At 38.6% G+C, this 26,803-nt stretch overlaps 2 protein-coding genes across 4 annotated transcripts; both read left to right on the top strand.

Annotated features, from left to right (window-relative positions):
- The first annotated feature begins 6,092 nt into the window (after nucleotides 1–6,092).
- Nucleotides 6,093–11,299, top strand: LOC147869057 (uncharacterized). Its single transcript, XM_087326186.1, has 2 exons — nucleotides 6,093–10,149; nucleotides 10,244–11,299. Exons 1-2 carry the CDS (start codon nucleotides 6,601–6,603, stop codon nucleotides 10,970–10,972), a joined length of 4,278 nt encoding a protein of 1,425 aa, XP_087182312.1. The 5' UTR covers nucleotides 6,093–6,600; the 3' UTR covers nucleotides 10,973–11,299.
- A 1,621-nt stretch (nucleotides 11,300–12,920) lies between these two features.
- On the top strand, nucleotides 12,921–15,342 carry LOC147869056 (ATP-dependent DNA helicase pfh1-like). 3 transcript variants are annotated; one of them, XR_015530385.1, is made up of 2 exons: nucleotides 12,921–14,863; nucleotides 14,975–15,342. XR_015530385.1 is itself a non-coding variant. In XM_087326175.1 (2 exons), exons 1-2 carry the CDS (start codon nucleotides 12,927–12,929, stop codon nucleotides 14,772–14,774), a joined length of 1,749 nt encoding a protein of 582 aa, XP_087182301.1. In that variant the 5' UTR covers nucleotides 12,921–12,926; the 3' UTR covers nucleotides 14,775–15,028. The 3 variants fall into 3 exon arrangements, 2 of the variants coding, with proteins under 2 accessions (XP_087182301.1, XP_087182292.1); XM_087326175.1 differs by having other exon boundaries at nucleotides 12,921–13,235; nucleotides 13,335–15,028; XM_087326166.1 differs by having other exon boundaries at nucleotides 12,921–13,235; nucleotides 13,332–15,028.
- Nucleotides 15,343–26,803: the final 11,461 nt, after the last annotated feature.

The following is a 26,803-nucleotide window of genomic DNA, read 5'->3' as shown; positions in this document are numbered from 1 at the left end:
CCCTAGCAAACGTTTATTCTACCTACTTAATAGATCCCCCTCCACCCAAGACACATATATGTGGTTTGGGGGAAAACAGAAACTATTTCCCTTCCTTTCACACCCCAAATCCCGAAATAAAAAACCTAGAACCAACTTCTGGAAACCTCTTACTAGTACACAAGTAATTCATAGTAAAATCCATAACCTCTCTAAACATAACCTCACTAAAAATGAAACACAATTGCTAAACCTAGGCCTTAAGTATATCCTACCATCCCCACCTCCCTCACCCAACAATATCCTAAAAGAATTCACCCACCTCTCGAGATCCCTCAAGCTAAAACATTTTTTTAGAAATACACCTTCACTTCCTCTCAACCCCTTCAAACTACCTAACCCTAGTTGGATGCCACCCACAGAATATCCACCCCTAGTCTCCATAATAGAAAAACACCAACACATCCTTAACCAAATAGCACACAACACTAAACCCATAAACACTAGAATCCCATACCACCTCTCTAGAGCCTTTAAAAGCCTCCAACACAACAAACACATTATCATCCTCCCAGCCGATAAAAATATGGGAGTATGTGTTCTAGATAAAGACACATACTACACCAAAGCCATAGAACACCTCTCAAATTCTACCACCTATAAGAGAGTCAGCCACTTCCCCTTGGAAGAGTTACTATACCGCCTTAATAACATAATAACAAACCACTTAGGTACACTTTCCCCAATTGAAGCTAATTTCATCCTCCACAAACCCAAAAAAGGATATCAAGTATCCAACCTCTATTTCCTCCCTAAATTACACAAAACACCTATGGGTTTCCGGCCCATTTGTTCATATAATAACTCCTTATTTGAACAAACATCAAAGTGGTTACACCACCAACTTTTACCAATCCTCCTTCTCCAACCACAATATCTAAAAGACTCTCACACACTAATCCAATCACTAGAAAACCTACACCCACCATCTAATAGTTTCTTATTCACGTTTGACGTTGAATCTCTCTATCCTAGTATCCCCCCTAAGTTAGGACTCCAAGCCCTACGTAGTCTAATCACCCCCCACTTTTCCCCTTCGAAAACAAATCTCATCTATACCCTTAGTGCCCTTATTTTAGAATATCACTATCTCACTTTCGATGACGTAGTTTACCAACAAATAAAAGGTACGGCCATGGGTAGCAACTTTTCAGTCGTATATGCATGCCTCTTTTTAGTATATCTCGAAAACTTACAACCATCGCCCCCCCATCTCTTCTACTTCACCCGCTATATTGATGATGCATTTGGGGTCTGGACAGGCACCAAATCTCAACTTTTAGAATATCTCGACTTTTACCCTTCACACACAAATAACTCCATCAAGCTTACCATTCAAACTTCCCCCTTTCGGCTACCTTTTTTAGACATATGGATCAACCTCGAAAATTCATCTTTCTTATTTAATTGTTTTCAAAAACCTCTCAATTCATACCAATACTTGCCTTTTTCATCGGATCATCCTTCCCATACGAAACAACACTTTATCACTAATGAAGTGAAGAGATATCTTATTAGAGAAAGCACCCCATTAGGTTTCTACCAAATGAAAAAACTCTTTTTCAATAGACTAGTTAACCGTGGTTACCCTCCATCCTTTATACTAAAAAGCTATAAGAAAATACCTTTTAGTCTTAGAAAAACACTCCTATATCAACCCAAAACTATTACTTCCCTTAACCCCACAATCTTTAAACTTAGATACACCAAACATACCCCAAAACTAGGCATTCATAGTTTTCTAAAAAATCTCTATAATGACTTAATGTTAGATCCCGAGCTTACAAGCATCTCACGCCCTTTCGTATGTTGGACAAAATCTAAGTCCTTACATGCCCTCCTAGTTAAGACCAAGTTTTCAAAAAATCCACCAAAATCCCCCACTTAAAACTAAGTTTTCAAACAATCCACCAAAATCCCCCACTTAAGACTAAATTTTCAAACAATCCACCCAAATCCCCCACTTAAGACTAAAGTTTCAAACAATCCACCCAAATCCCCCACTTAACACTAAGTTTTCAAATAATTCACCCACATCCCCCACTTAATATTATCCCAAATCCCCCTTTTTCATCACATTAAAAACTCTCCCCTCACCATCATCATTATACTAATTTCCCTTCTCTCATTCCCTATCACTTTCCTACACACATTTCTCTCTCTCTCTCTCTCTCTCTCTCTCTTTCTCTCTCTCTCTCTCTCATCACCACATTCTATTCTCTCTCATCTACTACACAAATCAAATCCTCCCCACTCCTTTTTCTCTCACTCCCTCTTCCTTCCCACCCCTTTATAAATCACATTCTCTTGTTGTAATGGTCTTTGCACTGAAGAGCTCCACTATTGAGCGAAACTAGTTTGCCTAAGACCACCACCCTCTTTGAATTTAAAACATCTCTCCCTCTTTGAATTAAAAACATCTCTCTCTCTCTCTCTCTCTCTCTCTCTCTCTCTCTCATTAGTGTATGTTGCCTACTTTCTCTTGTTTAGCTTAAGCACCCTCTAATCGTCTTGTGCCTATCTCTACGCACTCCTTGTTTCGACCATTTGGTCCTAGTAAGACAACGATGTGGGCTCTAGGAAGTTTAAGAGAAGAGTCTTGACGTCGTTTCGGAGACTGTGACGGAAATGGTCGCATAGGGCTTGGTCATCCCAACTGAAATCCCAGGCAATCTGACAAAACTCTGAGGCGTAGACCGAAGCTGGACCTAAGCCTTGTTGGAAAGAATAAAGCTTTGTGAGTGTCATTCGTCGCCGATCTATCTCGCCAAATGTCACTTCGAGCTCCTCAATGAAATCGGTGAAGTTTTCTAAGAGAGGGGATGAGGTCTCGATCAAGGGTGCAAACCACGCTTGCGCCAACCCAAAGAGAAGTGTGTCGACAAGCCCAACCCGAGAAAAGTCGCTAGCATACCGTCGGGGCTGTAACCGGATTGGTTGATGAAGCCACGAAGATACGCCCTCGTGCCATTGAATTTGTCTGGTAGGTTGATGGTTGGTTCGAGGACATATGGATGGGGGCTAGGTGCCGACGGTGGTTGTGGCTCGGCGGGTGGTGGATTTCTTGAAGTGCCGGATTGCAACTCTCGTAATGATTCCCGAAGGATTTCATTCTCTAGTTGAATTTGTTGCAACGCTGCCATGCCTTGGTTTAGGTTGTCGACGGAGCCGGACATGGTAGCAATAAGAGGAGAAGGTGAACAAACTGTCACAGACAAGTATAATAGAGCAGAGAGAAGACAAGACTAGAAAACAAGAGAGAGGAAAAGAACAAGAACTAAACTTATAGAATTTGTAACTAGTGTTGTTTACCTTGATTAGAATCAAGGTGCACCTGAGTATTTATAGAAGAAGGTAGGGCTATGTAAGGCAGCTAGAAATAGAGTATGCATGAGGATGCATGCAACAGAGAATGCATAATAATGTGTGCAAGCTAGGAACTTTCATTGTTCAATCTACACTACATGAAGTTGGATTTGGTATAAGGATGCATATGTAGCTCAATTGGTAGGGTTGCCTAATGGGACAAAACTTTTGCAATTCATATAACAATTATTTCCATGGTTCTTGATCCTAGTAACAATCCCTAAATAACCAATTTCGTAAGAAAATCTTTAGACTATTGTAATGATCAACAATTCCTAATCCTCCTTGATCCAATGGTTTAACAATCATGGACCAAGAGTCTTTTGCCCTTGCATGACTTCTGTCATTACCAAACCACAAATAATTCCATATCAATATTTGTAACTGTCCCATACATGATCTAGAAAAACTCCAACATGGCATGATATACCAAAGACTAGATAAAAGAGCTTGATTGACTAATATCACTCTGCTTGCAAATGATGGTTTAGCTTTACTCCAAAATAACAGTTTTTTCCTAATTTTAAATAGCCTGAATTTCAGTAGAAATATTCAAGCTTACTTGGCATCCTAAATATCTAACTGAGCTGCCCTCGAGAATCCATCATAAATCTGGATGAGGACACCATTGTGAGTGGAATTCGATGTTACCGAAAAACCCATTGATTTATTCTAGTTAATTGATGCACTAGAAGTTGTATAAAAAGCTTGCAATGTTGTGTACATTTTATGCATATCAGTAATTTGATCATCTAGATACAAACTTGCATCATCAACAAATTCTACATCCACAACATTTGTCCCATCAAGGGGCATAACTTTTCCTTTCAATCCAACATCTTCATCAGCCAAAAACAACCTCATAGATTTAGCAAAGAACAAAAATAGATATGGCGCTAATGGGCAACCTTGTCATACACTTGGGGAAATTTGAAACACATCACCTTTAACCCCTCCTAACAAAACAAAATTGTAGCCCAATTTGTACAAAGAGTACCATGTTTGGGTGACATGAGTCAAATCATGTAACTAAGGTTGCAATCTCAATGATAATGTTTTTGTGAAAATTTATATATTGTGTTACGCAAAGTTATTGGTCTCCATTTTCTTATATCGTCCAATATACCCTCACTCTTAGGTATTAAATCAATCAATCCAACCGCCATACTACGAGGCATACACCCAATATAAAAAATTCATTGATAAGCCTTCGTTAAGTCTTCCCTAATATATTCCTAATATTTAAGGAAAAAATGTGCAGTAATTCCACCCTCCCTAGACAAGGCATAAGACTTAAAGCTTTAAGTGCACTATGTAGTTCTATAATGTCAAAAGGGCTTCAATAATGCAACCTTCATTTCCTTAGCGACATTAGGCTTAATTTTGTCCCACACTCATTTCCTATTTGTGTGAACAGAATGCTAACAACTCCAACATACAACAATCTAGTATAGTAAGTTATAGCAATGTGTACCATTTTCAACTCATCTTTGGTTAAAGAGCCATCTTCTCTCCTTAGTTGTTTAATCCCTATTGTCAACCATTTCGGTGCAACTTGGAAAAAATACATTTTGTGTACTCAGTCACCTACTTGTGTCCATTTTGAAATAGAAGCTTGATATTGAAATTGTAGTGTCATCCTCTGTATTTCTTAATTCCCATTTCACATTATGTAGGGCATTTTCCATCCATTCCCATGATGGATCCCGTTCTTGGAAATGTTGCAACGATGTCAAGGCACGGTACATACTAATATTTTTATGTTTATATCTTTCCCTTTTCCCTTGTTCCAAAGAAATTACGAAACTACTAATATGTCATATTGCCAAAGCCACATTTCTAGTTTGCAATGGAGCTTGCCTTCTTTGATACATAACTTGTTTGATAACTAAGAATTCTATAAACAATGATTAAATATACTTTAAAGTGAAAAGCAACAATGAATAAATGCAATGACATGGTGTGGATGTTTAATATTAATGGAAAGCGAATCACAAACTCAACATATGCCTGCTTGTTTATCTTATATGTGTAGACAAAGTAGATTACATAAATCATGATATGAGATGAGCACAATATTATGGTATGAATATAAACAACATATATGAGCTTAAATAGATATAGTATATTCTGTTGATAATCATTCAAGCTTATTTTTTAGTACTATGGTATAGTTTCCTTCTTGTGCATACAAATAATAGAAATTATGAGAAAATGCCACAAATTGTAACAATTTAGTATGAACATTCTATGATTCTTTGTTCTTTCAAAAATATTTCTAGCCAAAAAGTTAAAAGTTTGATAAACAATCTTGTGATTGAGTGCACCTATTATTTCCAAATACTAGACGTGCAAGATCATGTATGATATCGTGATCCAAGTTACATAATATTAAATGTCTCACAAGCTCTAAACACTAGCATTGATACATGTGCAAAAACAAACATGAATTTGAGACTAATGTAGAATAGGGAACCTTGTTTGAAACAAACGAAACTACAAGCCAAACTAATATTCCGAACTAGTTGACTCATCACAAACAAACACCTTCTTGGGAGAGTCATAACCCTTCTTTTCCGAAAACAAACAAGTCATTGATGTTCCTCGCCCATACTCTAGTCTCTCTTACCTTTGCCTTGAGTCATTTGGAACCCTAGGGTTAGTGATCTGATCGAGCATTTGAAGACTGGGATAAAGGTGGATATCGATGGATGGATTAGCTCCAAGTGTGACGGCATATTTAGAAGAAGGCTACAGTTTGTGGTAGTTAAGTGTGCCCCATTTCCTTATTAAATAAGCACACATAGTTATTTATTTACATCCCCTAATATAAGTAATAATCGTGGTCAGGCTACTAGTTCAAATCCTGATACAACGGTTGAAAACTACTTGTGACAGAGAGAGGGAATGCAGAAGAAGAAGAAGAAGAAGAAGAAGAAGAGAGAAAGATTCAGGGGGATCCCATCTTCATCATCTTCATCTTGCTAATCCTTCTCAGCTCCTTTCAATGGAGAATCTTTTGTCTGTGACGCCTTCTTCGTCCACCCAGCCTTTGTCTAGATCTTGTTATTCTCCTGTATTTGGGGCTGAATTTCTGGTTTTTGAAGAGATAAAGAGAAGCCCCGTTTCAGGTGAAATCTTGAACTTTGTTCTCTACACCTGAGACAAACAAAAATTATGCAGTAGAGGGAATATATGGAAGCATTTGATTCTGTTTGTAAGCTTCCCAGGAAGCCGTGGGAACTATGTTTATCTCAAGGTTTTAAAGAAGGAAGTCTGAAAGAGAATGTCCGACACAGAATTTTGCACTCTACTCGTAGGGCTACTCATCAGTTTATGAGAAGGTATGGTCCAAACGTGTGTGTTTTGTCTCTATCGAGGTTTGAAAATAATGTGAGAAACGGCTTGTATTTTGACCGAAATGTTTCACACCATCCTCAAGAAGATGGTTCGGATGCTTTTAAAGACTTATTTTCTATGGAAAGCATTCCACAAACAGGGAATGCGGAACTCATGTCACCAGCAGGAGGTATGGAAAAGACTTTGGAAAACATTTCACAAATAGGGGATGTGGAAAATGATGTGGAATACAAAGCAGGAAGTATGAGAAAGGCTTTGGAAAACATACCACAAATAGAGGATGTGGAAAATGCTGTGGGAAACATATCAGGAACAGCAAATCTGGAAAATGTGATAAGAAACTTGGCACCAACAGGAGATATGGAATACATATCACACACAGGGGATATGCCAAACGATGTTGAAAACATGCCACAAACTGGGGAGATGGAAAACACAATGGAGAACATATCAGCAATAGAGGATACTGAAGTTTCTGTGGAAAACATATCACAAACAGGAGGTATGGAGAATATTATGGAAAGCGTATCACAAACAGGGGAGTCTATGGGAATATCTGAAAGTTATGCAGTTGATGTCATCAACTACATGTATATGGAAAACATATCAGAAACAAGGAATCTGGAAACTGTGATTGGAAACATGACACCAACAGGAGATATGAAAAGCATATCACAAACAGGGGATATGCCAAATGATGTCGAAAACATACCAAAAGTAGGGAATGTGGAAAGTCCTACGGAAAACATATCACAAATAGAGGATACAGAAAAATCTAAGGAAAACATATTACAAACAGGGGTTATGGAAAATGTTATGGAAAGTACATCACAAACAGAGGATTCTATGAAAATATTTGGAAGCTGTGCAGTTGGTGTTATCAACTATGTGTCTATGGAAAATGGTATGGAAAGCAGTTCACAACAAGAACGTGAGTGTCTTGATATGAACAGCATCAATAGAGGCCTTAATGCTAAGGTAAGCATGTCACAAACAGGGAATTCTACACAAGTACTTGAAAGCTGTGCAGCCACAGTTATAGAGTCTGTGGAAAGTGTTATGGAATACTGTCCACAAACTGATATAGTACCACTAATGGAACCCTTGTCTATGGAAAATCCTACGGAAACCATACCGCAAACCTGCGAATCTCAGAAAGTATCACTTGTGGACTCCTTATCTGTGGAATTTGCTTTGGAAAGCATTACAAGAACGGGAGAGTCACTGAAAATTTCAATCATGGACCCTGTATCAATTGAAAGTGCCACAGAAATCAAAACAGAGGAATCTCAACGAGTATCAGGGGTGGATCTCTTATCAGTGGAAAATGCTATAGAAATCATTGCACAACCAGGGAAATCCCAGGATGTATCAGTTGTGAACCCCTTGTTAATGGAAAATACCACACAAATTACAGGAGAATCACTTATAAAACCTTTTTTTATGGAAAATGGCGTTGAAAACATTCCACAAATAGAGAAACCTCAGAAAACATGCGAGTATCTGCATGAGAGTAAAAGTAACAAGTCCCTTGTGTTGAGAGGATGTCTTCAAGATATGTATATAGCAATGTCAAATGAATCTTCTGTGAAGGAAACCCAGATTAATCTCAAATCTGTTCAGGTGTGCAACATCTATGATGAAGATGTTTTAGCTTCTAATCCTATTCAGGAACCTTTAATCAATGGTGTCAGAGTCTCTCATGAGTTTGAGTCGAGAAGCCATCCTCAGGATGCCTCTCTTTTTCCAAGTCAATCAGCACCTCACAATTGTGAAATTATGCACTTAAATTCTCATGCATTAAATATCCCAGAAGCAATTGCTGATCATGACATCGTTTTTGATGATTTGCCACATTCTGATGATTTCCAATTAAAATCTCCTGAAGCCCCTACAACTCCAGATCTATACCCAGAAGATAGATCTTGGCCTTATTGTAGTGACGTTGACTCTCCTTTTTCTGGAAGAGGAGAAGAAAAGCATGAAAACATTTGTGTAGAAGAATGTGACAAAGAGCAAGGAAGAGAGATCATTGTGGCATGTGTGAACCAGAGTGAAGAGCTAGAAAATGAAGAAATACGTGGAGGAGAAGAAAATGATAAGGAAAGGGAACAAGAGGGAATGCTGATTGATAATGTGATGGGGCAATATATTATGGCTGATTTTCTACATGAGGAAATAGCATCTGAGAAAGAAATAGAAGTAGAGTCAGAAAGAGAAAGAAAGGGAATGTCACATACTCTTATGAAGCAAAGCAAATCTAATGATGCTTGTGATTACCATGCTCACAAGGAGTGCAGTCTTCGACCTAGAAATCAGAGGAGACTCAGGAACCGTATAGTCCAGAAAGTGGTTTATTTCTCAAAACTTATCAGTGTCAACATGTCAACAGCAATTAAGAACAGTAATCTGATCTCTACTGCTAAATATATCCTTAGGTCAAAGTTACTGCTCAAGAAGCTTCTTAGAATTGTAAAAATAGATAGACACAGTGATCTATGGAACCAGTCATGTAGAAAGATACAAACTTATCTGGATAGTAACAGAGAGAAGATTATACTGGATGAAGGGCAAAGAGTCTCAACTGAGGGGCAGATAGTTGACGCTGTATGTGACTTGGAGGCGTTAATGTCTAGAGGGAGCATTTCAGTCAAGAAAGGATGGAGAGATGTCAAACACTTTCCTAAGAAAGTAAACTGGAAGAGGATTATAATCATGGTCTACATTTGCCAACGAGCATACCTTGCAAAGAAAATCTATGTTAACTCCAAAATATGTGGTGATTATGTAGATGATATGGTGGCATCTCTAACTGGAGACAATAAATCACCTGTAAAGCTGTCAGAAACAAATGTAAAGCGAAAGGTAAATGTTAATGATTCATTCTTCAAAATTGAATGTTTTGAGAAGAGTCCAGAGCAATGGAATGACAAGAACCAATCACTTAGCAAAATTGAAAAGGAGGACGACTGGAATAACATACACATTGATGATTTGGAAGAGTGCCTTGATACTTGCCTACAGGACCTGTGTCCTCAGCCATTGTCATTTCCTGCTGCTACTCTCTCGCCCTATCCTAAAGTTTCAAACAGTAGCCTAAACAAAAGAGAACAGACTGAAAACCCTTCAGTACTTTCTGAGTTAGGTGTCAATAATTGTAAACTTCCACATGGTAATCAAATTGATTCAATGCAAAGTTCGGCATCTCAAGAACAGGTCAGAGATCATTGTAGCTCTTCTTCAACTTCATCTTCTCAATCTGAGGACATGGCAGCATCCTTGAGCTCTATACAGATGTTGTTATCGCAAAACCCAGCGCTATCAAGCCATAGCTCACGGGCCTCAACTCCTCGAGCGCCAAACTCTTCAAAACTCGAAGCTGAGGTAAGGCTAGGAACTCTAGTGTTAGATTTTATAATGGAAATGGTGATTGTAAACCTTTTCTGAAAGAAGATTATGTATTTTCATTGCTGTGCAGTTTACAAGGGCTGCTGTAAAATCAGGAAAGAGGATGAATGAAATGAAAAACAAAGAGAAACTAAAACAATGTGCAGAGGTTTTCTTGCTTCGTCGGCACATCATACAGCTGCAACGAAGGGCTCAGCGGGCACCACCGTACCCATTTCAGAGATCTCTTGGAAGTGGTGAAGGTTCAGACAGAAAATTGACTCTTGATGTGGATAATGCATACCACATGGAGCTTACCAATCATCAAGAAAGTTACCTTCAGAGATCAATAGACCCTTTTAGAAGTAACAAAGGTTCAGAGAAAAAATTGATTATTGATGTGGATTGCGAATGCCACATCAACCTTACAAATCATCCAGAGAACTGTCTTCAAAGTCCCGTGGAGCCTTATGGAAGTAGTAAAGGTTCAGACATGAGATTGATGGTTGATGTGGATAATGCATGCCACATCAAGCATGCAGATCATCGAGAAACAAGCTGTTATGGTGATGTGGTAATTGATATTGAAGAATTGCAGAAATATGTAGGTGTGCAGTTCATTAACCAGGTAGGAATATGCATAGAAGAAGCAACAAATGTAGTTGTCTGTTCAGGCACAATAAATTCCTCTAACCAATCATTAGTTATTCCAAATATTGCTGCTGTGGTAGTTACAATTGTTGCAATGGTAGTTTACACAAGAATCCTGTGCAACAAAGCTTTGGCCCGAGTAGGTCTGCGATCACGCAGTAAAGAATAAAATTAATCAATCTTCTCCTGTTTCAAATCTTACATGGTTCAGAGAATCCTCATAAACTATACAGACGAGGGATGAGAATGAAGCAATCTATTCATCATTTTGATCTCTCTTTAGGTATGGGTTTAACTAACTCCATTGATGCTGTAAAAGAAATGGATTTTTTGGGATGGCATTGTTTGTATTTTATTAGGATTCATTACCTGGCCATTCATTTTGGCTTGTCTTGTATGTGGTGGATTTTTACTACATGCGTTACATGTAGCATTGTATCCTAGAGCCTTGTATCTTCACGCTGAAATTGAGCACCAATATCCAGTTGAAGAGTTTTACATGTCTTCATGCATAGATTACGCAAGGAAATTGGAAGTATATGATTCCTAGATGGACACAACATTTTCCCTTCAATGTATCTACAAGTGTCTTTAAGTTGGTCATGAGAACCATGCCACGAGTGATATGGGTATGTATTTTATAGTGTGACACTATTTGTGTAAGAACTCTACTTGTCGTCTCTCTCAAATGCTTTAAAAAGTATATTGTCAATAGTGACATGCGCATCTACACACGAAGTAGAGGCTTGTTTGTGCCCATATGAGGAATATGGTCGTCGCAATGGATGTGCATGAAATCATAATGCATAACTAAATGTGTAAAAACCTTGGAATAAAGCTAGGGCCAAGTGGTAATGGCTATATTTGGATTGGTGGAAGATTCATTAATCTCATATTGTAGTGATAAATGATTATATAGAGGATAACCGAGTAGATGTTGCCTTTGGCAAAAAAAAGTGTCGGCCTATCTCAACATCACCAATCCCGACTTTTCCATTGTAATGGTGTATATTGTATTGTGTTCAATTTATGGGGCCATTTGTAGTAATGTAAAGAATTGTCACTTTTTTAGTTGAGAAGGTCTTTTGAGGAGGACCTTGTGTTTTTTGCATGTTAAGCTTTACTCGCATGAAAGCGTTACCCCAAGCCAATGCTTACTGTGTCTTACTTTTAAAATCGCCCTTAGAATGAAGTGGAACATATTTCATGTAGTGCATATGGAGTTTAGTAGTGGCTCTCGATTTTCAAAATTGTTACTCATGTACATTGCAATTGAAGGTGCATGTGCCATCTAGAAAGGAGAACAATATGTAGGGGTGTCGAAAATGTGGGGAAAGCAAAGCTGAAAATGTCCCTAGGATGAGAGGTAGGAATGAAATATTATATCAACATCTTCAAAAGGCCAAATTAACCTATGAGAGAGATTAATAGGGGAAACCAAAGTTTTGTTGTCTATAAGGTATCTATCATCTTGTCTCTACCTCAATCTATATGGGCATGGTTTGCCAACTTTTTCATTGAAGAGAATATGTTTAAAGAGAACCAAATATTAGAACCGGTGGAACTTACTCTCCATCTTGAACATGTAAGGTGGTGCCAAGTTGTGAGGTTAGTTAAAAATGGAGGTGGCCCCTTACACATTTCTTTGGAGTTGGAATGGCTTGAAAATATTGTGGGAACCTTGCTACATGGTAGACCACAGCTCCTCAAAAGTAGTCGACATAAGCAAAAGACAAATTAGAGGGAAAGGCGAATTGGACCAACCTATTCTCCTCATGCTCGTGGCCCCATCATACTCATGAAAAGGGTCATACAGGTGGTTCTTACATTCTAGCTAGTTCCAACACTCATAAGCTAGTTCCAACATTCATACGCTCGAGCATATCGGATCCAAATTACGGATTACATTGTCCTAAAACAACTTAGATTGGTAGAATCTTATCAAGCACTTAGTGTGTGTGTGTGTCGTTTTAGTTGATTGAAGGAAGGAAAAATGGAGAAGAGAAAATTACTAGCGAGAAAACGGAAAGCGAAAAACAAGAAGCAGCAGAAAACCAGGTCTGAATCCTGATTGAACAACCCACCAAATTTGATTTTTGAAATTTCTGCCACGGAAGGATTTGATGCGCAGGTTGCAGGTTCGAATCCTGCATTCCTCCTGCTCCACTTCCACTTCCCTCCTTATGGACCACCACCACCATCATGCCATCACGTCTGAGCAGCGAGCTCGAGCTGCTCAACAGAAGCAAATCGCCCTGGCCAAGAGGCACAGCAGAGCCTCGACTAACTCCCATTGCTCTCCCACTCCTCAGCTTCCCGCTGTCGGAAGCCGAGCCATCTCAGAGAAAGCTGTTTCTTCTTCTTCTTCTTCTTCTTCCACGCCGGCGGATCTGATCACAAACGTCCAAGATTGTCGTGAAGGTTTACCCCAGGTATTTATCCCCGTTTCTGACACACAATCATGTCTAGATACTAAGAGAACTACCCCTTTTGGCCTCGAGAATCCTCAGTTTAGGATTTCCACGCAGCAGATGAATGTGCTAGGAGATTCGTCGGACGATTTGTCTCATGTATTTATACCTGGTTCCAGCACTGAATCCAACATTGAGCATCAGAAAACCACTTCTTTACGGCTTGATGATGGGCCTGTTAGGTTTTCCAAGCAACAGATGACAGTCTTAGAAGCTGTGGCACGCCGAAAGTCTGTGTTTATGACTGGATCTGCTGGCACTGGGAAAAGCTTTATACTCTCTTACATTATAAGAGTGTTACGACATCTGTGTAAGGAAGGATCGGTGTACGTAACTGCCTCGACGGGGTTAGCAGCTTGTGCCCTTAGCGGTACGACACTGCATTCTTTCGCAGGTATTGGTTTAGGATCTGGTAGCCCTGACAGCCTTGTCAGTAAAGTTCTCCGGAAGAAAGATTTAGTTCAACGATGGAAATCTGTTGAAGCGCTCATCATCGATGAGATAAGCATGATAGATGGAGAGTTGTTTGATAAACTCGATTATGTGGCGAGAAGTGTTAGGATGAATAACGTGTGCTTTGGAGGTATACAATTGATTGTAACAGGAGATTTTTACCAACTTCCTCCTGTTAATCCCCCCAATCCTCGGAAATATTTTGCTTTCGAAGCTGATTGCTGGCATAAATGCTTCGATTTGCAAGTCGAACTTGAGCATGTGTTCAGACAGTCTGATGGAGTTTTTGTTCAAATGCTAAATGAAATAAGGAAAGGGGTAAAAACCCCGAAGACGCTGGAAAGACTTAGGATGTGCTATAGGGCTTTACCTGATGATGGTACTGGGATTACCCCGACAAGGTTGTATCCATTAAAAGTGGATGTAAAACAGGAAAACCTGCAAAAACTGAATGCTTTAGGAGCAAATGTCATCACCTTCACATCTATAGACAAAATAGAAAATCGTGTCCACAGATTTATGCTTGATCACATGAGATTTGAAAAGGATTTACAGCTTTGTGTTGGGGCACAGGTAATGCTAATTAAGAATCTTGATACTAATCGAGGTTTGGTCAATGGTGCAAAAGGAGTGGTTGTGGGTTTTCAGTCAAGATATGATGAGCTGAAAGAGGATGAGAGTAAACTTCTTAGAGGTTTAGAAAAAGCAATCAATCCATCTGGATTGTGGCCTGTTGTAAGATTTGACAGTGGAGCAATCACAATAGGACCTCAGAAGGAGACGGCTGAGGATGGCGGTGTGGAGGTAGTGAGCAGAGTACAGGTGCCATTAATTCTTGCATGGGCATTAAGTGTTCATAAATGCCAGGGTATGACACTTAGCAAGGTTGAGACTGACTTATCAAAAGCTTTTGAATATGGAATGGTGTATGTGGCACTTTCTCGTGTTAAGGACTTGGATGGACTGCAACTCATTGGCTTTGATCCCGATCGTATCAAGGTGCATTCTCACGTGGCAACATTCTTTGAGAAGCTGTCAGCAAAATGATTGTCTGCAAATAATTTATGCCAGACTATTTATGCTTTTCAGCATGCTAGACTGTGCAATGTATTCCAAAAGGCCATTTTGTCAAACAGGTATGTTTCCCTGGACTTGCTCTGTGTCAGCGAAATATGTGTACTTCTTATGTTAATATGCTCTAAAGTTTAGGTGGTAATAGTTTAGTTATTGTCGATTTACATTTTCAGACAGGCTTTTATGAATGTGGAACTAAGAAGTAAAGTTCCAGTTTTTATTAGTCTGGATGGTAAGATCAGGAAGAGATCTTTCTTCTTATTTGCTGCTAAGATTCTGGACACGTATTTTATTATAGTGCTATACTTAAATTAAGGTTGACTATACCTCCATGTTTCTTAACTATTCCAAACTAGCTTGAAATCTCATACCTGGACATTGAAAAAAGTTGGTATAATGAGATTATAAAGCTGAAGTTGGAGAGGAAACATACAAATTATAGAGTGAGCTATTGCGTCAAATGTACTCCTAAAGTTGGAAATTCCAATCCAGTGCAAATTTATTCATTTTTCATGTGAAAAATACATGGTATTATTCAATAGTTTTGTTCATTTGCCACAGCATCGGGTTCCACTATAAAACAATGATTATTTTTATCAAGATCATTTCGCCTATCACAATTGGAGAAATTGAGTCCCAATGAAGACTCACTACTGGACATGTCACAAAGTAGATATTTATCAAGATCATTTCACCTATCACAATTGGAGAAACTATTGTACATGTCAAAAAGTAGTCAGTGATAAACCTACAGTTGATGGTTGAACCCCTGAAAAGTCATGTTTCCATGAATATCAAATCCATTGGAACCACGGTGCTAATTAGACCAATCCTAATGTTGTTGCACTTATGATGAAAGGTCGATCCAAGAATCACATCTTACCATCTTCTGTCTACTTTGTGACATGTCTCAATCCTCAATGCAATTCTTGAAGTAGCTCCATTGCTTTAGTTGTTCCACTATTTCTTTAAAAGGTGGCATGTTACGGGCATGACCATAAATTATCCTGTGGTAAGTTTGTATCGTGTATAGAATACTACGGAAGTTTGTATTGTAGTATTCTATACACGGGAATAAAGTGTGAGGGTTAAACGAGAGTGTAAAGAAGGGAGGATTACTTTTAATCCTAGGAATTGAGACAACATGTAAGGGCCAAGTGTGAACTTACCACAGGATAATTTATGGTCATGCCCGTAACATGGCAGTTCACATATTATTTTAAACCTCTTCATTATCGTTGGAATTTCTAGAAACATCTTCTCTTTAATGTTGGTTCAACTTCTTGTTTGCCCACTTACTAAGCTCATCCACTGCTGATGGTTTCAATGTAAGATTTCCAGTTAGAGTTTAGATCAGTGTGATTTTGGCGTCTAAAAGCTTATGATTTTCTCTTGCATTCTTGTATTTATTTCATCATGCAATTTCATTCGCTAGGACACTCTTCTGGAATCTCCTCTTTACTGTTCAAATTTACATAAAAAGGTAGTGGTAAGAGTGGCAAATGCATGGAAACTTGAAAGAAGTGCCAAACCATCTTCTGGACCTTCAGAAACGTTCTTGAATTGATTCTGTAATTATGCTCTTTGCTTAACTCTGGTTCCTTATATCCATGATCCCATATTCTTCTTGAAGCTGTGACCTCTTCATCTTCAGTATTTCATGCATCATCCATTTCTTTCTATGCAGCCTGAGATATGGAATCTAACTTAGAACCAAAGCTTCCAAGATTACCTCAGGTGATCAGAGATTTCCCGTCTCATGCAAGCCCAACGCAATGTTGACTGTATTAAACGACTGCAGTAGGAATTGATCTAAAATTACAAAGCCACTTCACCACTAAGCTTTTTCAATTTTTTCTTTCTTGCATTCTTGCATCTGTTCTCTTTTGTAAAAAGAAATGGAATTAAAACTGCCAGCTGAAAATAAATTAGGGGAAATTTCAGATGCAAGTAATTATGGTATACCTATAAGAACTATATATATATATATAGTACCTATGACATATAAGGTGAAAAGCTCTGAAATAGTTTATACTTGCCATCAGGACTGTTTGTCTCAGTGCTTATATACTCAATACTCTTCTCATGGTAAATGACCACTGCACATTTGACATAACTATAGATATATCCATCTTAGATTATAATATATCTATCTATCTCTCTATGTAGATAGTTTAGTCTTCGAGTCAGATAATACAATGAGTCCATTCAGAGATTCACGTGCCTATCTATTCAGATAATACAATGAGTCCATTCAGAGATTCACGTGCCTATCTATTCTCTAAGCCAGCCACAAGAACCTCAAATCATGTATATAAATGAATCTCAACAATGCATAATAGTAACAGGGGAATCCAGGTATTACAACATAAAAGCCTCATCTGCATGACCCAAATACCTAGATGTTCTCTAGACCAGCCACAAGAACCAGAATCATGTTTGTATATGTGAGTCTTACCAATATGTGATACTAATGTGTACAATGAAATCCAAATATTAGAACATAACGTCAGCATTTGTACTAAACAATGAGTCATAGTTAGAATCCTAGATATAACCGTCTTATACTACATATATCCATCTAGTATGTATAGATAGTTTAGTCTCCAAGTCAGATAATACAACCAGTGCATTCAGAGACCAAAGTACCTGTATATACATTTGAAAAAAACATGTGATGCCATATATGAATACAACAATATATAATAGTAATTTGTACAACAAATGGTGGAATCCTATGGAAGAAATTACAACATAACATCATTTCATCATTAGTGCTTGAGGCTATATAGAACAGACATACTTATGATGGAAGCAAAAAAGAAACTATGGTGAAATGAGCCTGATTTGTTCATTGCGACAGCAAGTTATAGTACTAAACAATGAGCCAAGCTTGATCCATTGTGTCATCCCCACCTTCCCCTTCTGCTATGAAGATTGCATCTTCATCCCACCATGTTGCAGATGCATTGTGATGATTTGCATTACCATCAAACTTGTCATTCCAGGGATTGTAGTGAAGAATGTCACCATCATGGAAAGATACATCGTTATCATTGTGAGGTTCTTCAGCATAAGAGGCATTACCATCAGCAACATATTCATCATCTTGGCTACTATGAGAAGAATCAGCACCATCATTAAAGTCAGTGCCATTAGGCGTGTTATATGATACACCACCTCCAACATAAGCAGTATAGAACTCATTAAAAGCAACGTACAAGCCATTGTCTTCGTTGGTAAAATGACCACCATTCAAAACATTGACTTCTTCTTTAGCAGCAGCAACATCACGATTGATGATCTGATCAGCTTGTGAGAGTGAGAATGATTCAAGTTCTCCACCATTTAAATAACTAGTGCTAGTTGATGCATCCTCGTCTTCATCTCTTACATTATACATGTGCGAAGAAACCTTTTTAGGTGGGAGGTTTACTTCTAGCCCTAAACTTAGGTCATGTTCGAAAACAGGAAAATGAACTAAATCTGTACAATTAACAGCAATGTTGTTTACTATGGATAGCCATGATTTTGCTTCATCCAGATATATAGGTCTAAATTTCATGGTTGATTTGGCAGCCGGAAAAGAAAATTGTTTGTTATGCACACATGTGAGAGTTTGATCATTCAATATCTCAATCACTTGGCTGGATTCTTTTACATAACATAATCGAGGTAAGAACTTGCTGTGCACACGCCAGAGGTTATACCCAACAGTAGGTCTAGAGTTATTATAACGAAGCAAAGGTCTTTCTATTTGTAATCTTGAATTCTGGCCGGCGTTGCCCTTAGTAAGGGCATGATCTTCATTACAGAAATCAGGAGGAATAGGTGCAGTGGTTTCTTGTACACAAACTGCTGAACCAGAAGAAGACAAATAAGAAGCCTGTGCTTTGTTCTGCAGAGAAAGGTAAGAAAGCTTTGTGCATGAAAGTATTGATGGTAGAAGGCATGATATTTCGGTTGACGTTGTATAACTGGATTTTCCCTCAGAGGTGGAGACACAGAGAGAGGAAAGCATATTTCTAGTGTTGTTTGACTCTGATCTGATAGAGAACCCATCTCCGTTCAAGTTAACAGAAGGTCTAAAGTTCTCTTCTATCTTCAAATTTGCTGCAAGACTTTGGGAAGTGGAAGCTTCACTGCAAGTTCGCAATGGCTTCTCATCCTCGTCCTCGTCCTCATCCTCATCACTATATTTTCCCTGCGTCGAAGAAGAATTGACTTCAGAAACAGAAAGGCTTGAGTCTTCACCATATAATTGATGGCTATGACAGTATAGCCAACCTAACTTCGTTATTATGGCTTCACCATCACCATCATCATCATGATTATCAACAACATCATCTACAGAGTCATCAGAATAAGAAAAAGATGGATTGGTAGATATGTCACCCTGACGTTGGCTGTCTGCAACGATCTGATCAGAAACAGAATAACAGGGAGGAGGTGAATTGGCGAAGCAAAGGCCATGGGAGGAAGAAGGGGATACGTGGATCATTCTGCGCCATGAATAGTACTTAGCGCAGGTAGCAGAGAGCATGATGTTCCACCAGAGGAGAGCAAAAGGTAGAAGGGCATCCCAGAGGGAGGAAAGAGCTCGCCAAATATGTTGGGTTGAAAGGTTGGAGTCGATGTTGCAGGGGTAGGGGAGCAGGTATGGGTTCTGAAGGTCCGCCATAGCTGGGTGAGACAAGAAGAAAGAAAGAAAGAAAGAAAGAAAGAGGGAGAAAGAAAGCAAAGGAGAGAAGGAAGCAACCAAAGGAGAAGAAGAAAACAAAGAGAGAGGAAGAGAGAGAGAGAGAGAGAGAGAGAGAGAGAGAGAGAGAGAGAACTGAGGCCATGGGATGGGGGCCCATATAACCACATATGGCTAATGTCACCATTGTGGAGACCAAGGGACTAAAGGCGGGTGGGCGGGAGGAACATCCCGCCCGCCCAATGCATCATGTAGATCTTACTAGAAAATCTATATACGAAGATTTATACAAGTCTTTGTCCCATTGCCTTATTGCAAGAACTCGCAATCACCTCCATGATGAAGGTTTTGGAGTCCAATGGACTTCATACACACACTTGGATGGCTTGTGTTGTTTTTATGACAAAATGTTGTGTGCTGCAACAGAGATGCTGTAACATATGTATATAAAGATTGAAACTCATGGCCGTCTAGGGTGTATGTGTGTGTGTGTGTGTGTGTGTGTGTGTGTGTGTGTGTGTGTATTCGGTAGCTCGATATACATGTATGTAGATAGGTTATCTCTCTTTTACGAAACATAGTGTATGTATGGTGTAACAAAGATGTGTGAAAACATTGACGAGGAGTGCTAGCTAGTTCATTAACCAAAATTGTTTGCCATGTGGATAGCGAATTCCATTTTGGCTATTTGCAAAAGTGTCCCCCTACCCCACATCCCTTTTTGCTTGACACAATAATGCTATCTATAGATAATATAAAAACACGTAAGCCAATGCGCTTTTTGTGGACACACATACCAAAAGTACGCCTTTTGTGGATAAAAACACTTTCAACCGCTCACATTACAAAAAATATGTATGTATATTATACAGAATAGTAGTAACCCTCTTGATTCCCTTCATCTTCATCTTCATCTTCTTCTTATTACTCTTCTACATTTTCCTTGGACGTGGTGAAAAATTGTTTTGTTCATATGGATGACACAGTCTCTCTCTACCATTATTAGTGAAATTTGCTCAAATTTATGTTATGCACTCTTTGTGTGTGCTTGACTCTACAATCTGTCCTATGTTTGCAAGTCTCCAACCCCTCCTTTGTACCATGTTTGCACTAATCGTCGAATAGGTTGCATCCATTTAACAATGTGTGCTCAAGGTATCACCCATCATTCTTCATAATTGCAGAGGGATTGGCATGCATGTTAATGAAACGTTGGACTTTATTTTGTTTATTAGCTATTTTGAATTAACGGCCTCTTGCAACTATTTTTCTTGTCTTCATAAGCCCATTTTGATTGTAGTATTTGCTTGCCTATTTGTACGTGTGTGGATTACAATATTACGAAAGGTTCCGCCTATAGCGTAACCTCTGCAAACATCTTTAATTTATGGGTGTCACATCAAAGACAAGGAACTTGTCGTGCACAATTAAATACATATGATGGAACTGTATAATATTCTACACGCTTTTGTTTATGTGCAATATTGAAACCAATGTGCAAAAGAATCACACAACTTACATGAGATATCAATCTAAGGACAAACATTGAAGAGTAAAGGACGGATGCAATTCTTTTTTCCTATTGTCTTGTGATATTTCATTATTGATCACTTCATGTTTGCCTAATACTTTCTTGTTATTAATATGGTTATACCTCACATAGATACATACATTATCGATAGTTCGGAGACAACAAATGTAACTATAACATAACTTATTTAATTTCACTTGTATGCACATGTTTGACCTAACATCATATTTCAATTATAGAGATTCAACATAATAATATACATATAATCCACATTTATGAATAAGGAAGCCCATTGTTTAATTTGGAGAAGGAAACTATTTCAAGAATCCAATTGCACAATAATGAAGGGAGATTGCAGACAAATAATTTCTTCTTATGTGTCAAACGATATTTATAATGTATCATCGACATGTGAGAAATGGTAAAATGTGAGAAATGATGTATGGGCATTAAACGTGAATGTCAAATAAAATGATGTTAAATTAGTGTTGGTTATTAAATTTGATGGTGCACATGGTATACACATTAAACTAGCACACATGGTATACGCTTCCCAACACCATTTTAATTTTTGTATTCTATGCCACAATGTCAATATAGTCTTGGTGCATGGAAGATAATGTGTCGTCTTGGTTAGTTGATCTACCATCGCAAGGATAATATCAAAACCCTTGAAAGATGATAGATTTATAATTAACCCAAACATATGGGTGTGCATGGGCCATCAAAAATTGTAATGGCTACAATAACCCATATAGACGATGTTAAGGAATCTTAGATCAACAATATACATCACAAAATCAAACATAGTCTTCAATGAAATTATGAAGCTTGGGAGACCAATACATTTGGTTAACTAATTGTAAAGACTTGTAGACCCTAAAATGCTTAAATGTTAGTGTATCATGACAATACTTAAAAAAAACCATATAGATGACTAAACTAATCAAGAATTGTCATAAGACATACTGTGATGACTATTTCAAAGGATTAAAGCCATCGTGTTGAGTGAATTGTTTTAGCTATTTGAGGCTACCTAAAACTCAATAAAAAAGCACATTTTAGAACAATATGATCTAAGACACATTGGGGTTTATTCTCTATACAAATATCTATATAAATGGAATCAAGAATGCTTGAGGCCATAAGTACTTCAAAGACATTAGCTACCATAAGTCATAGCAAACTAGAACCCAAGAACACAATGATCTAGTGATGAGAATCTTCCTCAAAGTGGCTCCACTACTCAAAAGAATCCATAATCACTAGCAACTCTTGGACATGAATATCCTATTTTTATTTTTCCAAAAAATACACTACTTCGCATTAGTCAGCAAACTAAATACAACAACATTCAACTCGAATCCACAATGGGATCAATATATACAACACAAAGGAACAACTCCAAAACCAACAAAAAAACCCCAACAAAACTCATGCGGCCCTTATCCCCACCAAAACTGAAACAAATCCCATTTTACACCATCTCTACTCATCCAAACATACTCTTTTATCAGCTATACCGACATATTTACATCCCATGTACAATATTGGGAACCATTGGTGGAAACAACCACATAGGCGCCTAGTGGTTCCACTTAGGCCTCGTTGAAGATTTGACCATCATGGGAGAACCACCCCATTTCAGCAAGAACTTAAACCTTGTCCTTTCTGCTTAATCCAATTCCTCCTGAATCGAGTCATACCGTCCACGTAGCCAGGCCACTAGCTCATGAATCTCGTATTTTAATTATGCAACTTCAAACTTTCGTAAATGAAGTGGAACTATATTTAACTACCCATTTCTTCTAATCTATGGCAACTCATTTAGTGGGTAAGGTTGCCAAATGGAGACCAGGAGGTCATAGGTTCAACCCCTACATTCCATAATGGCATCTAGTGAATTATGAGATATGTATGAAGTAACAGGGAGGTGAGAAATTTGGGTTTTGAACCCAAAAAGACATAGGGCTTGTAGTGTAACATACCACTAGGGTAAGCTAATTACAATAATAATAATAATAGACAAGTTTGAATAATAAAAATAACAATGTTTGAAGATTACTTGCGTTCATCAACCTGGGGGGATATGTTATCACTCCTTTAAGCTTTTAGAGAACTTGATTGTACTAATACATATGCTAAGTATTTATCAAGCACTTTCCTTCCTAACTATTGGGAAAGTAGCTTCATTTTGGAAAAAAAGAAGTATTTATCAAGCACTTTACATGTTTTTGTGAGTACTTGGAATATATATTTTAAAGATTATGATGTGTTAAATACATATAATACCTCCTTTAAGCTTTTCGAGAACTTGATTGTACCAATACATATGCTAAGTATTTATCAAGCACTCTACATGTTTTTGCAAGTACTTGGAATATATATTTTAAAGATTATGATGTGTTAAATACATAGAATACCTCTAATATCAATAGCAACAAGTTGGATCTTGACATGTATTTGCACACTTTTATAAGATCTTGGCAACAATATGCATATTCAATTGAGAGGTCATTAGTAAAATTATCAAAATACTTTTCTTAGATCATAGTGACAATGTGAAGACTTGATGATGACAACAAATTAGAGTTGTGTTGTCAAAATACTCCCAATTCTCTCTTTTTTTACTCTTTTTAGAAAATTGGCAATTATAAATGGTAGAATATGTGAAAGTATTCGAAAATGAATTCAATTAATGGAATATGGTTTTTATAGAATTATGGTTTAACATGAAATTTGAGTAAATTAGTTGTTTCTCTTTATGTAAGTTGCATGAGAGGCAATTGGATCTTTCATTAATTATAATGAACTTGTAGCAGAAATTTGACAATAATAAGGCAAATTGTGGACAACATGCTCCTCTTGAGTCATTGAGTAGATCAAGATAAACTATAGTGAAGATATCAAAGAAATACTAGAAAAGGTTGTTTTTTTAAAACTTTATTACCCCATATAAAATAAACAAAAGATGTATACCAAGTATGAAAAGCAATCTTCCTTTCAACCTCCTTTAGAAAAATCCAAAGAAGGTTGTATCCATCTTGAAAATCTAGCTTTCTAAAGTATTTGGCCATACTCAAACATTCTAAAAGATATGACATCAATGATAAACCATATCTATTTTGAATGATGAACCTTTTCATTCTCAATAATCCATGAAGGAACGTGAACTCTAATGTCGAGAGACAATAAGTTACCTAATACCTACCATGGTGTTGAAGATTGATAGAGTAATGACGCAAGCCGATGCTCCAAGAGTGTGCTAATTTTCATGGGAGACATGTGAAACTTTAATGGTTGGCTCTCAGAATTTTATGGGGAGAATGAAAAGAGAATTTTTTTGTTTGGCTCAAACCTTCGATTGTATCTCCTTGTGCAATAGGACATCCATCAATGGCACCTAGACACCCTAGACTTGGGAGCTTGTTTTGAGAGGATTTTGTCTTAGGCCAACTCTTGATCCATGAAAGAAGAGTAGAGGCAAGAACTCAACGATACAAAAAATATTATGTGCATTAGTCTCCATGATGTCTTGCTTTAGGTGGACAACTCAACCATTGATTGACATTAGCATTGGAATGGCCCTTGACAATGTGTCGTCTTGATCTCCATCAAAGTGGAACCGTTGATTGAAATGTGTTTCGATGCTTGCATAGGGCCCAAGATTGGTGCGGCTACAACCAGAGCATACATCTACTCACTCCAATCTAGGATATCACATCTATTGGCATTAGGAACACTATTGAAATAAGCAATTCTGATATTGCATGTCTTGGTTAATTGCTTATGTAAAAGCTTATGACTTGTAAGTTAAATCGTGGAAATAGAGCGTGGTTGGTGTTGCTCAAGATGTGTAGAAGATCTTTGCTAAGAAGAATGTTTTAATAATATCAAATATTATGTGTACATTCTAACTTGACCATAAATTCTAACCTGGTTGCGATCTGTGCGATCTACATCTAACCCGTTTACAATTATCTAACCTTGTTAAACCTTGAAACCAACTTCGAATATTCAAAGGCAAAACTTGCAAGGTAATCACGAAAATTGGATCTTACCAAATAACTACTTGCAAGGTATTTTTGTACACTTTTTATTGTTTTTTCTTTTGTTCTTCCATTGCATGCATGGAGCCAAACTTCTTCTCTTCTAAATGTTTGCATGCATTTTGCAAGAGGGAGTTTTAGAAGTAAATGGACAAGAAAGATGGAAGATGGACATATCACGCTTAACGGGGATCATTACTAGCATGTCTTTGCCAAATACGTCGCGCTCTAAGGAAGACAATGGGCATCAAGATGGTGGCAAACACTAGAAAAAAGAGGACAATACATCCAACGAATGTACTCATCAATCATAAGTTTCATCTAATCCAACAAGAAGTTTTTGTTTGATTCTCGTATTTCAGCAATTTTTATTTACCCTTGTTTTATCCTTACAATTTTGATATTGTGAAATGCTCTCAAGAATAGCCCTCTTTTCATTATGTCTCAAGTTACATTTTATAGACTCTCTCTTAGCGTGGAGGGTGTTCTCCCGCTCCAATTAGCTCTACTAATTATGGGGCTTGGTGGGGGCCTAGTTTGGGTGTGGTGCATAAGGCTTGGTAGGGGCCTAATTTGGGTGTGGTCTATGTGTGGTGCATGAGGCTTGGTAGGGGCCTAATCTAGGTGTGGTCCATGTGACCACCACAATTCCCCCTTGTAAAAAAAAAGTTACTGTGCAGTCGAAGCGCGACGAGGCGTGGACGACGGTTCCAGACGGGGGGATGACACGGGCGTGGGCGTAGGCATGAGTGTGGGCGGGGGCGGTGGTAGTTGATGGAAGGGCTTCATGCGAGACTGGTGAGCAAAGGTAGAGCGGTTGTTGGAGGCGCGGCGGAGCAGGTATGTAGTGTCGCGTATCTGCTTTTGAACTTCGAAGGGACCGATCCATCGGTGCATGAGCGATTCGCTGAGACCGCGACGACGGATGGGGAAGTAGACGAGGACTTTGTCATCGACGTGGTATTGATGGTCGACACGGCCTATATCGTGTTGTCGTTTTTGGCGTAGTTGTGCCTGGTGCAGGTTGCTCGTGATGGCTTTGCGGAGGAGGGGCTGGAGTTGTTGTAGGTGGGACCACCAAGACACTGCGTCAGCGTGGAGTCGTGTGGTTGGTTGCGGGACTGCCACTTCTGGGGGTAAGCGCGGGTCCCTTCCGTAAAGGGCCCGAAATGGGCTAATGCGGGTAGAGGCTTGCACAGTTGTGTTGTAGGCATGCGTAACGAAGGGCAAGATTCGGTCCCAGGTTGAGTGCAGCGGATCGATGTAGGCTGAGATTTGTTGTTTTAAGGTTTGATTGAGGTGCTCCGTCAACCCATTCGTTTGCGGATGGTAGGGTGACGTGAATAACTGTTGGATTCCTAGTTGTGTTGAAACGAGGCGTAGGAGCTCACCGTTGAACTGGGGTCCTCAATCGGACAAGATTTGGAGTGGGCAACCGTGGGGGAAGATGATTTTCTCCAATAGTTTGGAGGCGATGGTCATAGCCTTTGCATCTGGGATAGTGGCCGTCTCAGCCCAACGCGTCAAGTACTCGGTGATGACGAGGATGAATTTGTTCCCTCCTTGTGACTCGGGAAAGGGGCCCATAATGTCCCATCCGACGATTTCAAATGGAGCTTGAACTTGTATCGGATGTAAGAGGCCTTGAGCCACTTGAGGTGATTTGATGGCCTGACATAAGTTGCATGCTTTGATGTAGGAGGCGACCTCGTGGCGTAGCCCA

Source organism: Azolla caroliniana, unplaced genomic scaffold (genome assembly GCF_043228905.1).
Source record: "Azolla caroliniana isolate FFs.n. ecotype wild unplaced genomic scaffold, voAzoCaro1.0.p SCAF_1, whole genome shotgun sequence".
NCBI classification, from domain to species: domain Eukaryota; kingdom Viridiplantae; phylum Streptophyta; class Polypodiopsida; order Salviniales; family Salviniaceae; genus Azolla; species Azolla caroliniana.
Note: the sequence above shows the minus strand (reverse complement) of the source record. Positions and strands in the feature narration are given on the sequence as shown.